The sequence below is a fragment of the Nipponia nippon genome, unplaced genomic scaffold (genome assembly GCF_047370975.1).
Source record: "Nipponia nippon isolate SJK-2023a ecotype South Korea unplaced genomic scaffold, ASM4737097v1 scaffold_5, whole genome shotgun sequence".
In the NCBI taxonomy this organism is placed as follows: Eukaryota; Metazoa; Chordata; class Aves; order Pelecaniformes; family Threskiornithidae; genus Nipponia; species Nipponia nippon.
This window is the reverse complement of record NW_028262369.1, coordinates 50,738,677-50,755,713: the sequence shown is the minus strand read 5'-3', so window position 1 is coordinate 50,755,713 and position 17,037 is coordinate 50,738,677. Positions and strand designations below refer to the sequence as shown.

Here is a 17,037-nt window from a genome sequence, read left to right as displayed (position 1 = left end):
GGGCTGAGCCCCCCCAGGGCCCATGTAACCCCGGTGCAGAGCGCACGTCCTGGCTGCGGGGTGGCAGGGGGCGGCGTGGCGCGTGGCCCCGGGACAGGCAGAGCTGGGATGCTGTCGGCTGAGAGCAGGAGATGCTCTTTGGGGCCCCAGGACCCATTTGGTCTGTGGGGTGGGGAAATGGGGACAGGGCGGGGGGGGCTCCTGGGGTCGGTGCTCCCCAGAGAGCTGTGCTGGGGGGGGGTGTCTCCATTGCCATCCCCAGGCAGCCTGCATTTTAGGGGGAGGTGTCTGGATGGGCCCAGGGTCTTTGCTGCCTGGTTTCCCACGGCCCAGTTGCTCCAACAGCCACCTCCTGCCCGTGCTGGGGGGCCCTGGGCAGGCAGCCGGGGGGCTCAGCCGCCCGCAGCACTCCTTGAAGAGCAGGACAACCCCCGTTCCCCGCTCCGGTGAGTGGCACGGTGGGCTGGGGGGGGGAGCACAGGGCGATGGGGCTGCCCTCCTCTCCCTATAAGCGCTGCCGGGATGGCAGTGGGGACGCGTCTGCAAGTATCCGTAACTCATCAGAGAGGGATCTGCGCGCCTGCTGCTACTGTGGGGGGCTTCTTTCTTCCAGCCACAGAAGGGGACACGGCGCCGGGGCGGCTGCGCAGGGACAAGCCTCTCCGGCAAGCAGAGGAGGCATGGCAGCGATGGTGGCACCCCCGCATCTGGGCAGCAGCTGCCTGCAGCGTCCCCCACATTTGGGCAGCAGCTGCCTGTGGCACAGAGGGGACCCCAGAAACTGCAGCTACTGCTTATGCCTTAAAAGCCAGGAGGGTGATGCCTGGCAGATCCTGGTGGGAGCTCTTCCCGCTACCTAGAGCCAGGGTCACTGCGAGAACGACCGGTGACCTCTGCTGCTGCCCAGCGCGGCACAGCAGCAACGCATTTATTTAGTGTTCAAGGGAGGGGCACAAACAACAACAGAAAAAGCAAACGTACAGAGGAAAAGGGACCCAAGGCAGGTTGGTGGCTCGCGGTGATGCCAGCAGCTGGGCCACCCTCCAGCAGTACGCCGGACTGATGAAGGAGCGGTCCCGCATGGAGTGCCGGAAGTCATTCCCGGAGGATGCATGACCACTCCAAAAACACCGTGGGGAGCGGAGGTGTGCGAATACTGGCCAACGGCAAGCCCCGCTCCCTGGCTGGACTCGCGCTCCCGGGAACCTGCTCTTGGAGAGGTATTAAGCCCAAGGAGCCGCACAGACACTGCGATAGCCAGCCTTGGAAAGGAGACACCACGTATTTCTTGCAGCGTAACCAAAAGAAACGAGGTGCTCCGCGAGGACAAAGAGCAACTGCTGAAACAATTAGCGCGGGTTGGCTCTAAGGGCACGTGTGCGTCCATGATGAGAGCAGCCGCCCAGGCGCGGCAGGGCAGCTCGGTCTCGCGGCCCCGTCCGGCGCCCGGCTGCGCAAGGCATGGTGCCGCCGGCTGTCAGTGCCCAGCGCCTGCGGAGGGACTGGGGGTCATGCAGCTGCCTGGAGGGAGCCGCAGACCCGGCGGGGAGGAGCGTTCAGTCTCGGCTAAGCATCCCAGAGGTAAAGCCATCTGGCGGTGAGCTTCCCGCTCGGGGAGGGTGATTTTTGGGGGTGATTTGCAATTTCAGCCGAAGTCTTAGCGTCAGCACCAACTAACTTCCTCTGCAGCCCCATCCGAGACCGAGATGGGAGGCGTAAGCCAGCCCGTCCCGAGTCTTTTGGTGTTTGCAACTTAAATATGGGAGCAGACTTTAGTAAGAAATCATTTTTGCTTTCCTGAAGAGTCACCCCATATCCTGCAGTCGGTGTTTGCAGCATGAAACCCCCGTCTGCGTTTCTCCCCAGCGACACTGCCAGGCTGAGCTTTCATCGCCACATTTTGGCACGGACCACCTGGCTAACTCCTAATTCACTGTACGAGGGAGACAACTAGGGTATCCAACACTGCCAAGACAACTCGAGTGACAGACAACTCAAAGGTAACAAAAGGACTAGAAAATAATACAGAAACACGACCTAACTTTGAATGTCCTGCCTTTTGGTTGCTTACAACAGAGGTGTCCAAAAAATAGCGCTTGGGAAAAATTAAGACATCCTATTTACAAGTTCATATGCACTTAAAATACATAATTGAGCCCCATTCCTCTGATAATGCGTGTCGTGCACCCGCAGAGAGAACATGGCTCGAACGGTCATCAAAAAAATCTTTAAAGTTTTTTTTTTTCCTTAAAAAAAATAAGTTATTTTAGACCTGACAAATCACTTGCCAAAGGGAAGCAGCTGTTAAACAGAAGCAGTTACTCAGTTATACAAGGGCAAAGAAAGCATCAGTCAATGAGCTTTAGAGGCTTGTATAACGAAGGAAGCAATTTTAAAAGCGTTAAGAAACTCGCTCTCCGGCTAACGGCTGGTTGCCAGCTTTCAGCGTGCATCAACCCAAGTTTAAAGCTCTGGGGTTTCTAATCGCGCCCGGCCGGCTGACGGCAGGACACTAGAGCCCACGGCTCGCCTGCGCGTAAGCTTCTGCCAAGGGGTGGTGGATGCGAATGCTCTGCTGCAGGCTCACCGTGGTATCTCGGCGGCAAGTCGGCGGCACGGAGCCGGCCCGTGGGAGGAAGGCAGCGTGGGACGGGGGGAGTTCGGCCGGGGCTCCCCTCCCCTGGCCGTGGCTGCGTGGGGTTTCACGCCACCGCTCCTCCCGGTAATGCTTTTGGCTGGCGAGAACCCGCGGGCTGGTGTCTCGTTTGTAATGCTCAGTGAGTTAATTAATTCCTCCCCACCCCCGTCCCATCCTCCCCAGGGCTCACTGCTCTGTGTCCGCATCCGACTGCGGGCGGCTCAGGACTGCTGCAACCGGCTCCTACCTGCACAGGGTGGAAGCGCAGGGGTCAAGCCCCCCTCCAGCCGCCTAGGTCCAGACCTGGAGCCCAGGTCCAGATCGCACCGCACCGGGGGAGGAGGCAGCTCCAGTCCTCCACTCCCTCTCCCCGGGGCCAGGTGAGACGTCGGCAGAGCCGAGCCAGGGTCCTCGGAGGAGCATGGTGAGAGCTGGGTGTGGGTTTTCTTGCCAGGGATCTCTGTGGGCAGACGGAAATGGTGAGAGTTTCATTTCCCCGTGCTACAGGGGCGAGGGGGCGGGGAGGGGGCGTCCGAGGAAGTTCAGTCCATCACAGGACGAAAAACAGGATGAGCACCACCAGCAAGATGACGAAGAGGACGATAATTGCACACCACTGCCGTCGATCTGGAAGGAAAAGAAGCATCAGTCTTCCTGCTTTAACAGGGAAGGAAAATTGGGGGAGAGCTTTTCTTGCTGTACTACTAGGAGCCCAATTTAAGCTTAAAGAAGCCATAAAAAGCCAAAGCAGCAGCTCCTCTGGCAGCACGCCCCACTACAGCCCACAGGGCGACAGGGTTTCTCCTCCAGCATATATCTGGTTTTGGGGACAGCTGTGGGAATTTTGAGGCTTCTCCCCAGCCAAGTTCAAACACATTTGATAAGCCGGTTCAAAAGCAATCGGGAGGAACGAGCTGCTGTGTGTTGCTGCTCATTCGTGGAGTAACCTGTTTGCTAGAGGAACAAGAGAGGGGTCCAGTGAAAGCTGCCAGGAAGAGCTCGTGGCAGCTCCCCTTGGGAGAGTGCCAGGAATAAGGTTTCCCCAGACGTCTTTACACCTCGCTGGCCCCGTACGTGCTCTGCAGAAGCTCAATGCTGCATCGCCTCTGAGACCTGCTATCTGTCCGTGGCCACGTCTGCAATGGCAGAGAAAGCCCCTGCAAGCTGATGGTGCAGCAGCGGGGACGGCTGCTGCCAGCCCTCAACTTGTGGGCACAGCAGCTACCCCGGGAAGAGCCCTCCTGGTCAGCCTCGGCACGTGCGAGGCCAGGGGTAGTAGAAATGCTCCTTCACAACTCTCAGAAGCACTCCGCAACGATCAAAGCGTTTTTCCCAGAGGAATGGGGAGACACGCAAGGTTTGCCAGCGGTTGTGCTGCCACTGGGCTACCGGTGACCCAAAGCGCACTGTCAGCACTCCAAATGGTCTCTCTAGGGCCGTATTTCCACAACCTCATAAATCCCCCGGCCAGCCTAATCCTGCAGAGCAGGAACGCTTCTCCTGCCAACCCGCTGCTGCCTCCACAAGCTACCCAAGCACCCACGGGAGAGGGGTAACGGAGGAGGTGACGGCCGGGCACATCGCCAGCGCGCGGAGAGGCGAGCCGGCGGCGGGGGACTTCCCGGCAGGCACGCTGGGCTTCCTGTTTGCTCTGCCTGCGGCGCCCCGCCAGCCCACCGGCTTCAGGCACAGCCTTATAAGGACTTTTCTCGTGGGTTCAGCCTCCCCCTGCTCCCCGGGCGCAGAAATCACCTCTTTCCTCTGCCAGCTGAGAGATATATCTGACCAACACAGGCCTGCGGGCTGGCAGGCACAGCAGCCTGACAGCAGGTGGGATTTGGGAAGGGGCTTGCCCCAGGCAAGTGTTTGGTGCAGGGGAAGCCACACACGGTGGCGAGTGTTTTATGGCACCTTGAAAGCTTTTGTTCCACAGGCAGCCCGGGCAACTGCAGCAGAGCAGGAGGCTGCAGAGCTTCCCCTCCTAGCACCTAGAGGGGGATTTTCCCACCACGGCAGTAGCAGCATAAATAGAAAGGCATCTGTAAATAAAACAAAGGCAAAGGACAGGCTGCAGAGCAGTGTCTGAGCAGGAGCAGCTGCAGGGCTTGGAAGTCTTCCTTCTCTTTCAAGCACTGAGAGCTGCTCCCTCCCCTCAGCTCGGGTCTGGGACGGCTGTCAGCAGGCGGGAGCACATAGCGTCCCAGCCCAAAGATCCGAGGGCTTGTCTCTCCCTTTCCAGGACTAGATCCCGCTTCCCAGGACCTACCGCTCGTCATGTGAGACACTTTGGCGAGCTTCTTCATGACATTATCAAGCCGCGACTGAGTGCTGTCTAACTCATGGGAGAAGTCGTCCAGCATCCTGGGGACAGAGAAGCACAGAACTTGTCAGCAAGCAGCGCATCCCTTGGGGATTTCTCAGCGCACTCACACACACTGATCAAAACACCGATGCGATTAGTGTATTGCGCCTTGGCGGAGAAATGCAGCGCGGCCCAGTCTCCTGAAAGTACCTGGGGGGGGGGGCGCGGGGAACAACCTGCTGAAGCAGCAGCTCTGCTTTGGTGGAAAGTGGGAAGTCATTTGGGACTCCTGTTGGAATGGTCCCCCCTGCGTGTTCGTGGCTGAGCTCTACACATCCCTGCAAGGTGAGGAGTGGGGGTTTTCCTCCTTTTAAGAGTAAAGTCTTATTTATAATCTGTGATCAGCAGAGACTGGTTAGGTAGACTGGTACGTGCCAGCTTGGACTTTAAATCTCTTTTCTTGTTCGGGGCTTGCAGCTGAAACTCAAGTCTTGTTCCAGTCACGTGTCAAGCAGGAATAAGATTTGCAATTGCTTTTAAGGTGCTTTTTAAGCTCTGCATGGAAGTTACCCCTCTACTTCCTCCACACAGCGACTCTAATGAATCTGAAAGCCTTCCTGAAGCCATGCTTTGTCAATGCCAAGAACCCATTTGAAGAGAAACAAGCACATCCAGAATTAAGGTACCAATCCAATCATCTCAAGCCAGTGGGACTTTAAAGCTTAACATGTTTCAAAAGACAGTTTCCTTCATCTGGAGTTCTAGGGCACTTGTTAAACCTTTATTCAGTGGGGAAAAAGAGCGAGTTGTAAAAAACTCCTTGTGGTAGTTATCTGCTACTGTCTAGCGAGCACTGGTGGCTTACATGATGATCTGGAAGCGGACACACCATACTAATCTGCTTCCGTGAGAGTGGAAGACTCTCACGCTGCAAGACTTCATACAGGAGGTGGGTTTACAGTTCCTCCTCTACATCAAAGATGATATCACTTCACAAGGGACATAGCCCTCCAGTCCCCATCAGCCAAGAGGGTTTTTAGGCACGAACCCTTCAAGACTGTCTGGAAGCGGTAGCTGTTAGCCTGCATAACTGGAAACTTTATGCACTTGTTTGCAAAGGACATGCACTGGGAAAGAAATCTAATTTATATGTAAATGGATGGATGCAAATTACTTTGTGAGCTACCCTTTAACCCTTTGCGTGGGTGAGGGATATTTTTAGCTTTAACTATGAATAGTAGCTCTGTGCTGCGTGTTTCAGAGCAGCAAGGCAGAGCTGAGGACTCATGGGTCAAGCAGTTATCCAGGAGCAGCACAAAACCTTGTGGAGTGGGAAAGCACGCCGTCTCCCTATTACACAGCACCTCCCTCCCTCATCTGTTCAGTCCTGCTGGCTGCCTGAAGCCAAGGAGTGTAACTGCGTGCCTTAGGGGGAGTGTTGAAAAAGAAGGAGAAAGAAGGAAAGTTAAAACTGGCAGCTAAGCCTGCCCTAGGTGCAGGCTTTCAAATGAACAAGACTGTGGGTGGATCCTTGCAGGCTGCAGTAAGAAATGCTTTCCACTGCCTAAAATCAAAGGCCGGCTAGGAGAGGCCGCCTGAAGGACTTGTAAATTCAAGGCTCAAACAGGGGCAGAGATATGCATGAGAGGACCTCCAGCTGTGTTGCAGCCAGCCCCATACCGGGTTTTCGGCGCTGCGTCTCATACTTACACTGCTTGCTCCTCCAGCTCCCCGCCAATGCGCTGGGACATGTTCTTCAGCACCCCGATGCTGCCGGAGACCAGCTCCAACTGCTCATCTTGCTGCTCCACAATCAGCTGGGGCCAAAGAGAAGGGAAACGGGCAATTACAGGTCTGCTGCCTCCTGCAGCTGGGTCGCAGCCAGCTAAGCTGGTGGTCAGACACTCACTGCTTGGCCAACATCAGCTGTGGGGCCTGGGCACAGACCTAAGCCACCAGGGATGAGGACTGTGTTCCTAAGAAATGCTGGAGAAGTGACAGCCGCAGGAAAGCCTCCCCAGCGTGGCATCCCTGTGGCACAGCAGGCTGCAGTCTCCTGACATCCCTGCAAATCCAGCCTCAGCTCATCCATGCCTCCTCCCTTCCCTGCTGCATCCACTGCTAAGGTGACTCTTGAAAGCCACAGGGGCTGGTCATCAAAACCTCCGCGAGCCCCCGTGCCCGCAGCAGGTATGGCAGCAGGCACCAGGGAGCCACAATGATTCTGTGCCTGGGAAATGCAACCTAGAACATGCTGCAGCTAACAAAGGGTTAATGCGAGTAAAAGGCTGTTGCAGCTTCTACAGCTAAAAATAGCAAGCCTGGCTCCAAATGTGTCAAAGGAATAGGTCTGCTGATGTTTTAAGTCATTTTCAGGGCACAGTCACGCTAAGGATTAGATTTACCCTAGTTACCTACTTCTGAATCTATTTATCTTCCTAGAGTCACTACTAGGTAAAACTTGTCTGAAAGCCGGGGCGGTGTCACGGGTCAGGAGCTTTAGCAGAGTTTGCCGCCTCCGAGAAGCTGCCTGTTTAAAGGCCCGTGTTTGGGTGGGCTGCTGCACGAGGGCCTGCACGCTGCTCAGGCACTTCTCCAGATGAACTACCCCAGCGGTGGGGAAGCACCTCGCCAGGGGTTCTTGCAAAGCCCTCACGCAGGCTTTCTCACGAGTCTCACGTTGACAAAGGCAGGAAGAGGAAGCAGGCACATGCTCCTGCTCCTAGCCTGTTCTGATGAAGATGTACACAAACAACAGCGAACATCAGCTCGTTTTTTAACCAGGGGAACCTGCATAAGAGAAACAAGCTCTCTTCTGTTTGCAACGTTTCTACTCTTCCAAGGATTTCAGCAATCCTTGTAGTATTAAAGCTTAGCATGCCACAGCTTCCAGATCATGTTGTTTGCCTTCTGCACAGAGCAGAAGACCCAAGCCTCAAGCATTAAAATCTCTGCTCCAAGATGCATCCAAAGCTGTGCTGTTCAGGAAATTCATCCACAGGTATATGCTGCAAGCACAGAGGAGGGCTGTCAGGCTCCTGGATCTAGACCAGCCAAGGACTGGATTTTTTTTTTTTTTTTGGCTCTTGCTGCCTGTACCTCATTCCCCCCAGCACCAATTTGGCAAGCAAAGCTATTTAGTCTGCATGGTGCCAGCTGACTTACCTGTTGTTGAGCTTGCTGCTCCTCGATGAAGTGTGAATTTGCTAATTGCAGCTCCCGGTCCAGACGGCTGTATTTGTCGGGTCCAGAGCTCCAACTCTGACTCCCACTTTCTCCCAGGAGCGCCTAAACAGATGCAGAGAGCCCTTAGCAACACCCTCGTGTCTGCTAACAGCCTGCCTACAGGGTGTAGTGGGAAGGCAGACGAGGCAATACTCCTGTGCACAGGCATACAGCATCCTTTTCCTCCTGCTCTGTTGCTACTCAGCCACAGTGCTGTCACAAACTAGAGCAATGCAATGCCAAAATGCCAGCCTCGGAAGTCTCTGCAGCCCGATACTGCAGCTATGCCTCTCCAGCAGCAGGAGAGCTGGAGTATGACCGACAGACGGTGTACGCAGGAGGTCTGCACAGCACAAAGGCCTAGCAAAGATCTGCTCAGGAGGCAGCACTGTGTGCTAGGACATGTAAGCTGGGAAGTATCCGGATATATTGTGTTAACAGATGTATAGCTCGCACTGAACACTGTGCTGCTACTAATGACAGGGGCTTAAGAGGGTCTGGATAAAGTACTTAACCAGTTGAGCTGACAGTAAAAGAGTGCAATATATAATCACAGCAGTGTTGTATGCTCATGTTCTTCGATTCAGGCTACCTGTTCCTCCGGCATACCATTCAGTTGTCAGCGTACAAGATTACGCTTGCTACCTGCTCTACAACCCAAACAGAGAAGCTTGTGCAAAGCCAGCAGAGACGTGGCTTTCCAGCTGAGTAAGTCTGGTCCGCGGAAGGGGAATAACACGAGCAACAGATGCTGGAGAATGAAGGTGGCCCCAGGCGAGGAGCTGCACCCTGCAGCACCATGAACGGGTTAGGGAGCTCTGCCCACCAGTGCGGAGGCAAGGCCGACTCATAACGAGACCGTCTCGCAGCTTCTGGTCATGGGCGGGAGGGGACAACCGAGTATTTGTGAAGAACAGCAAGACAATGATCAGGCTGCTCTGGCAGGCTAAAAACGAGACGGTCTCTACAGTTCATCTGCCTTACAAGGTTCAACGAGGGGCGAGGAAAGCTGACGGACCAACTGCGCAGGAAGCCAGCAGGACATCTGGCTTTGTCTGCCCCCGAGACACTGAGCAAGCTCCTGGTTCTCTCCAGTTCGTGGCAAGCGCAGCTACCGCTTATTTAACATGGTGCACCAGTTTTGCTGCAGCTTCAATAGAAAGGCCTCTGTTTGCCAGCCTTAGCTGACCCTAGAGGGTCAGGTCACCACCGACCAGCCTCTCGGACAGAGAGGCACACTGAAAAGCCGATGCAGCCCAGCCCCGCACAAGCTTTGTGGTCTGGAGGGAAGGCGAGGGGCTGGGGAAGGGAGAGGAAGACGGTAAGGGGAAGTCAGTCTTCCTGACCAGATGTCGCCACGCGAGCTGGGCCATATGGTCTCCTGCAGCTAGCAGGAACTTCGCGCAAAGGAAAGCAGCAAAACACAGAGACGGCTACAGACTTGTTTGAGCAAGGGTGTAAGGGACTTCGCCGCTTCAAATGTTTGCCAAGCATGTCAATTAACCCTGTAACAAGCTCAGGAATCAGCTCTGTGCTTCTCAGCACTTTGTTGCAGTTTGTCATTTTTGCCACAAGTGGTAAGACTAATGCAGCCAGATAAGTTAATTGTATGAAGTGCACACCAACTTTTACTGAGGCAGCGCTGGAAGTTAGCTTTGAGATCTCCTTACAGCCCCCCCGTCAGCTGGGGAGGAGCACAAGCCACATCTATTTCTATTCCTTAGATTACAAGTGCAGACAACCTGAGACTCCTTGAGCTTCTTCCACCTTCTTACATGGCTAACTATTACGAGAGGCAGCTGTGTGAAAGGATATTGCAGCATCTTGGCTCCTAAATACAGCAGAGCGCAGGATTATATTCACTGACATGGATTCTGAGTCTGTTCCCCCCGAGGAGGCGGGAGATTCCCCTTTCCGCGGGATGATGCAACGCTGACAGTTGTACACAACCAGATCTGAAGGCAGAGACAGATGGCGAGTGCTGACCTATTGCTTTGAGAGACAGGCTTGGAAGAGGGTGGCAGCAACGTGCCTGTGAGAACCAGCTCTCTCAGGTCAGCAAAACAGACGCGGTTCAAACACACAGCTTTGCTGCAGCATGCAAGCCCCTTCCCAGAACAAAGGGTTTTAAGGGGATGAACTACAGACAGGATATATATTGTAATTACAGCTTTTGTGCAGTTTTGATCAATGCTGTACGCTCTACCTTATGATGTGGGGCCTCAGAGTAAGTGAAAATGGAAGTTTCACCTAACACATACCTTAAGACAACAGCTGCTCGAGCTGATAAATCCTCCTCACTCCTTAGAGTACCAAACAGCCACTGCATTCACTTAACTTGCCCATTTCTGGTTCTCACCTGCCTGTTTTTTCTTTCAGCCAGCGCTTGCATGGAGGAGTTTGACATCTGGTCCTTCATTTCCTGTTTGTTCAATGAAAGAAGTAGTATGTCAGCATTGGATTTGAGGTGACAGGCGGTTTCAGGGTGCTACAGGGCTGTCTATACCCAGCAAGGCTTCTTTAGGGGGAGTGAGGGAAGGGAGATTTTCTTTGAAAATGTACAGTTTTGAAGAGTCTGGAAGGGTATCGTAGAAAGCTTCATCGCAGTTCATCGTTTCACTAATACTAGAATCAATGGCAATGGGATATTTTGAAAATATTCCTTATTTACTACTCATTTTGCTCCACCACAGCCAGAAACACTTTGATTTGTATAATATTAAAACTAACGTTCCCACTGATAGACTGTAGATAGAGTCACGTTCATCAGGGTCTTGGAAGCCTGTAACCCCCTGCACTTTATTCCCAGTTGCATCTGCTTTTATATTGCATAGGATGAGATAGATTTCCTGTCCCGTGGCCATCCTCTCTGACTGTACCTACGTTTTCTCTTTTATCAATTAAGTTTTGCTGTTGAGTTCCTGTAGAAGATCGCTAGCCACAGAAGGCTCCCCATCACAATGTAAAGTAGTCTAGTTTTTATAGGGTAGATTATCAAGTAGTCAATATGATCTAGCAGAGGTTGATCCACCCGCACAGTTCTGATGTCACCAGAACATTTAAGTATGTTTTACCGTTCAGAGACGTGTAATATATCACCTAAGAGCACCAGATCCCACTTGGTTACTTCTTACCAGCTAATGCACATGCTGCTGTGTATCACAAATTCCCCCATGGAAACTGGAAGTCAGCTGCATAATGTCACTAACGAATTTCATTTAACAGGAAGAGATGCTGCTCCAAAACCCATTAGCCAGCAGTTTTCAGCAAGGAAAAGAGGACCATAGAGCCGGCTTGTCTGATCCTGCCCGTCTGGGAGTGGACTACACCAAGGGCAAGGCAGTGAGCACATGCCTGCTACCTGGGGCCCGCGCAGTTTTGGGATCAGTTCCCAGGCAGCAAGCCTCAGGAACTGCATCCAGACCACAGGACTGCAGATAGGGTGACAAGCTTGCCGCCAGCCACAGCAATGCATTTTGTGAAGCAGGAACATCAGTCATGAGGGGCAGCAGAAACTAAGCTACGCTCAGTGTAGCTATTAATAGGGAGAAAACTTCCCGACTAGCAGCTTGTTACCAGGCAGTGAAGCTTCTGGGAAGATATTTCTTCTCTATTTATTACCACCAAGTTGCTAAAATCCTCCTTTTGCTTCTGAAGTGTGAGCTTAAACTAAAAAAAAAAAAAAAATCTTCCTTGAGTTAAAAATAAATCTAGTGGTTGTTTGGACTATTTTGTAGCGGTAGGAAGTTGAAGTCACCACGTCAATAATACTAGGCCTTAACCATCTGTCAGTGTTCAAAGTGGACTCTCTGTTTTTGAAAACTAGTGCTACAAATGCACGGGACAGTCGTGATTTCCTTCAACTCTGAAGGTAGGCTCCAGCCTCCCCTGCATCACAGCGGGGTCTTTGCTCTTCCTCCCCGTTTAGTATAGGTTCCCAGGCTTGCTGTTACAAGAGAGGTGTGAAGACTTAAAGGGGCAGCAGCAGAAAAGGAGGGTATGCCATGTGGTACCTGCACCCTCGCAGCCCCAAACCTATCTGGGCAGCCCCAGAAGGGAGCACACCGGGAAGAGGAGGAAGCCTGAGAGAGAGCAGGTAGCAGGTTTACTCCCTGCTCTCCAGTTGAGCACGGAAATGGCCACAAGCTTTCCTTTTTTTTTAATCACCTAATCACTCCCCCTGCCTTCCCCACGCTCCCATCCCAAGCCCACGCTCCTTACCCTGACCACCTGCCGCGTGCTCGTGATGAAGGCTTTCCTGATACCCAGCTCCGTCGCATCGAGGTTGAATTTCCGTGGGTTTGCCTCAACAATGCGTAGGCAGCGAGTCAAGGAGTCCCCGTTAGCGGTGTCGGGTACGCACACAGATGCACAAACCCCGAGCGTGCTGCAGCGGGGATCTACTGAGTGGCCATTGCACTGTGGCTTTTCCCCAAATTTGATTAGCAAAGTACAAAACACTGGAGGAAAAAACAGGCATGGCAGGAACGTACTGTGCAGTACACGCACCAGTGTGAGGTTTCTCTCTTGCATTTTTTTCGGTTCTCTGACGCTGTGCAGCGCTTTCAGGAGCGTTCAGATGAACACAAGGGAAAAGGAGTATTTCTGGAAGCCAGCCTAGAGTATGACTGACTACACAGAAATCCAAATTCATACAACACAATAGGCTTTCTAGAACAAAGCATCTTAGAATATACCTTGTCAAAAGGAGAACAAAAAGGCAAAAGGAAAATCCTTTTGCTGAACACATTTGCCTTAACTTCTCATTTGCAGTTTGAGAAAAGCCAATGTAAATGCAAAATTCAATCCCGAGTAGTCCTGATTTCTGCAAAAAAAGTAACTACTGGCAAGTACTGGTATTTGGCTATTTAGTACAACTCAGGAACCGCACACCCCTACCTCCAAAGGACCACAAAAAGGATATTAATTGTTTCATCCAAGTCTTCCAGGTCCCACTCGATGCTCCGCAGGTTATTCCTGAGCTCATTAGTGGTCCAGTCGATTTCTTCTCTTGTGGCAATGGAGGGATCTTGCAAGAGCTCCGTCCACCTCTGGAAGAGCCCCTGGGCGGTGTTCACGGCTTTCTGCACCTCCCTGCAGCCGGGGTGATTAAAGAGAAGCAAAGGGATTATCATCAGTTGCTCTGCAGCGGTCAAGGCAGGATAGTCCCGTGTCCAGCTGAGCAGGGAAGCACAGCTTTCTTCCAAACATCTTTCCTTCAAACAATCTTCAGTTTATTTTGTAAAATAAGGATTTGCCCTACCTGCTGGACAATCCCGTCTCTTGTTACAGCACAAAGTGCTGAGCAAAAACTTACAGGTCAGCTATTAATGAAGGGACCTATTTCTTTAGGAGAGGTTTCTGTCAAGTGTCACACAGGCAAGCCAGGGCAGAGTGCCTGAACAAGGCTGCTCTTTGGCAATTAATGTTTCACATTCCTCTCAACAGCTTTCCTCTGAAGACTCTTGACTACCTATGTAAGATACCCCAAGGGTACGCAGAATTACAGGAACTGTCCCCACAATACAGCCAGGCAGGCTGTTGAGCGCAGCATTGTTTATTTTAATTCAGCATTTAAAAAATACACAGCTCTGCTACGCTGGCTTAGGAAACAGAAGTCTTTTCTGCTGCTCTAAGCTTTTTGGAGACGAGTGCATTCATAGCACGAGAAGGCAGCTTTGCTGACAGCACTGAATGCTGCTTTGATGGTTTGGGGCAAGTGGGTCTGTAAGCTCTGGTCATGGTCCATCAGCGTGGTTATCTGTATTTACAAACTCTGCAGTCCTGAGCTGTGAACCACTCCCCCAGGTTCACAGGGAGCCGGGATGAGGGATGCAAATAAGGTCAGACTTTGCTGGTGTGAAAGGGGCCACCACAAGCCCAAGAGCTTGCACACAGCATCCACGTAAGATGCAGGTGTTTATCCCCAGTGAAGGAAGGCAGGTTATCAGTGGGGGAAGCCCAGGACGGATGAACTGAGCCTGCACCCTGCAGGGGTGCCAGGACTGCAGCTCTCTCTACGTTACACCAAGGCCTGGAGCGCTAAACTTTGTTGTTGAAGCCGCAGTCTCTTGGCACCCTGACGCATGTCCCTCCTCTTCTTGCACGCCTATGCCTCCAAGTCTGCTACATCTAGTGCCCTAAAGTCAGCAGCCTGCACTGGGGATCTGGCAAGCTTCGTTCCCTCCACTACTTGCTAGCATAAGTTTTGCAATTTTTTTTCATCTAGACGTACTTGGGGAAGGCCCCACAAGCAGGAATTTAAAGCAGAGCTGGATGTCTTCTGACAGGAGGTGTTACAAATGCTGGGAAAGCAAACTGAACACAGTGTGGACGGCCTCCGCCAGCCCCTTCCACCCCGACCTGCCGGATAATAATTAAAGCTGGGAGTGGCAGCACGTCCCCTCTCCCCTCCCAGCCCTTCCCCACATGGCGCTGGAACCTCTCTGGAAAGTCTGACGGGACGTTTGCTCCCCACCCACAGCGACTCGTATTTTTTCCCCTGAGCACCAGTTCAACCTGGCAGAGTGATTCACTTTCCCTGGCTGCACCAGCATCCCTTCTCCCACCTCTGGCGCTCACATGGCTTTCCCCACTGCTCCCCTACCAGCACCTCCGCTGCTCCCAAGTGCTGCTTCACCACGATATGGGGCAGGAGACCGGCCTGCAGCTGAAGTGGGCCCCAGAGTAGTATACAGAGGCTATGGGGCTTTCACACTATTAATTACAATTCTCCTCTCCTACCGCCTCGACCACCTTTGGTTTGTGTCGGCCTTTGTTCACGCCCTTCTCTGCTTGCCTCCTCTCACGGCCACCGTCCACGCTGCAGTTTCTTCCCCAGCTTGGTCCCTGCTCCTCTCCATCTTTCCGCCTGGACGCCACGGCCCAGGCCTCCCGGGGATGCCACCCACCCGCCCGCCCGCCCGCCAGCCCTGCTCTGCCTGCTGCAGCGCGACATTTCCCAGGCCGCCGCCTCGCTCCGGCGGCGGGGACATCCGGGCAGGCTGTCCCCGGGCTGGGCCAGCGCCGGGAGCCGCACCTGCAGCCAAGGCAGGGCTGCGCCTCCCGCTTCCCCGCCCGCCCCCGCACCCGGGGGTGCGCCTACGAGCCTCGCTCCGGGGGCTTCCTCGGCCCGCGGAGCGGGGAGCGCTTCGTGCGGGGAGGCCCGGCCGCGGCCCGGCACCTGCCCGGCACAGCGACTCGCCCCGGGGCCTTCCGCGCCCGGCCGTCGACGGCGGGCAGCCCAGCAGGGCCCGGGCCCGCCCCAGACCCCCGCAGCCGCAGGAGAGAGAGACGGGGGCGCCATTTTCCCCCGCCCCGGGCGCCTCCAGAGACCCCCGGCCGCCGCGCACCCCCCGCCCTCCGGACGTCCCCTGCTGCGGGGCGGCCGTGCCCAGCCCCCCTGCGCCCGGGGGCGCCCCCGTTCCCCCTCCCCGGCCCCCCGCAGCCCCAGGCTTCTCCCGAGGGTCGGCGCTCACCCCTTCACCACGAAGAAGGGGTCCTCCATCGACATGGCGCTGCTGCCGCCGCCACGCCCCCCGCCGCTACGCCACGCCCCCGCCGCCACGCCACGCCCCCGCCGTCGCGTGCCGCGCGCCTGCGCACAGCGGCCCCGGTGGGGGCGGGCTCGGGTGACGCCGCGCTCGCCGTTTGAGTCGCGCGGCGCCGTGGCGGCTGCCTGCGGGCGCGGCGGCGAGCGGCGGGCGCCCCTCGGGTGTCCCCCCGCCCGTGGCTGGGGTGCGCTGCGCTGCGGGGAGGCGGGACCGTCCCGGCCCTTCCTGAGTGTTTTTCCAGCCCCGGGTAGCCTCCGGCCCGCTGGGCCCCGGGCAGCCCTCCGGCGCTCGGAGGCCCGGTGTCCCCTCGCCGCCGCGTTCCCTAAGCGCCGGCTTCTCGGCACCGAGCGGGCACGTCCTGTGCCGGGCCGGGGCGGCCGCCCTGTCCTGGCTGCCGGGCCGCGGTCCCTGGCGGGGCGTGTTCTCGGCCGGTGGGGGAGGAGGAAGGGGAGAGCGACAGGCCGTCTGCTCTGCTCCCGCTGCCCTTCCTGCCCGGGAATCGACGGGCACCGCTGCCTTCCTCCTCCCTTCTGCCGGCCGGGAACAGCCCTTCGGCTCTTGGCTTCTTTCCATCCCAGGGTGAGAACCCCCCGTTCCCTCGCTCCCCCCTCTTAAGTCTCTGGGCTCCTTAGTAGCCTCTCTCGGCTGCAAGCACAGATAGCCCTGGGCTCAGGAAAGCTGGCAGGAGAGGAGCGGTGCCCGTGCTGTTCCCGCGTACACAAGGCTGAGATCCCTCTGGGCAGCGCTCTGCGTGCGGGATGTCCCTGCGTTACTCCCGTGGGACAGGCAGGCGCGGTGGTAGGTTTTGTAGAGGCCTGGCCAGGAGCAATTCCCCAAATCTTTCCACCTCTTGACCGAAGTGCGTGTCCCTGCCTGTGCTTTCCGAATGTGGCTGCCGTCCAGCATCCCTAGCAAGGGCAGTGCTGGTTCACTGAGGGAACAGGCACAAAAACGATTTGCAGAGATGCCTCCTCAGCATGTGAACTGGATAGCTCACTTTTGCAATCGCAGCAGCTTTACTCATGAGTGTGGGATGGGAAGGCTGTGGCACATGTAAAACCGGTTTCTGCAGTTTGGAGGTTGAGAAAGCCACCTCCTGCTCTGGCCAGTCCCATGCCTGAGAAGCCACAGCTTGCCAGGTGTGGTGCAACAGGTGGCAGCTTTAGGGCTTGTGTTTGCCGGCCCTTCCTTGCTGCACCTTGGATGGCTTGTTTCCCACGCCAGCGGGTTTTGGGAGGTCCTTGCCAAATGGGCTTGTGCTGAGCACAGGGGGTTCCCTCCAGGAAAAAACAGTGCTGAGGAGACACCAGGCCAGTTAT

The 17,037-nt window shown here is 55.1% G+C and overlaps 1 protein-coding gene across 3 annotated transcripts; it reads right to left on the bottom strand.

Annotated features, from left to right (window-relative positions):
* Positions 1-887: 887 nt before the first annotated feature.
* Positions 888-15,753, bottom strand: STX6 (syntaxin 6). Of its 3 annotated transcripts, XM_087733310.1 has the most exons (8): positions 15,644-15,753; positions 13,079-13,259; positions 12,387-12,470; positions 10,525-10,587; positions 8,106-8,228; positions 6,651-6,757; positions 4,905-4,999; positions 888-3,265 (listed from the first exon to the last, which is right to left on the bottom strand). In XM_087733310.1, the coding sequence occupies exons 1-8, from the start codon at positions 15,676-15,678 to the stop codon at positions 3,189-3,191; spliced, it is 765 nt and encodes a 254-aa protein (XP_087589436.1). In that variant the 5' UTR covers positions 15,679-15,753; the 3' UTR covers positions 888-3,188. The 3 variants fall into 3 exon arrangements, with proteins under 3 accessions (XP_087589436.1, XP_087589435.1, XP_009460815.2); XM_087733309.1 differs by lacking the exons at positions 13,079-13,259; positions 15,644-15,753 and adding an exon at positions 4,550-4,677 and having other exon boundaries at positions 12,387-13,055; XM_009462540.2 differs by lacking the exons at positions 13,079-13,259; positions 15,644-15,753 and having other exon boundaries at positions 12,387-13,055.
* Positions 15,754-17,037: the final 1,284 nt, after the last annotated feature.

Excerpts from the sequence above, each read along its gene's own strand:
- STX6 (XM_087733309.1), bottom strand. The coding sequence starts at position 12,698 with ATGCAAGAGAGAAACCTCACACTGGTGCGTGTACTGCACAGTACGTTC. Across the intron at positions 8,229-10,524 it reads CTGAAAGAAAAAACAGGCAG|GCGCTCCTGGGAGAAAGTGG; the intron begins GTGAGAACCAGA and ends GCATCTGTTTAG. Across the intron at positions 5,000-6,650 it reads GAGCTGGAGGAGCAAGCAGT|GATGCTGGACGACTTCTCCC; the intron begins GTAAGTATGAGA and ends CTCTGTCCCCAG.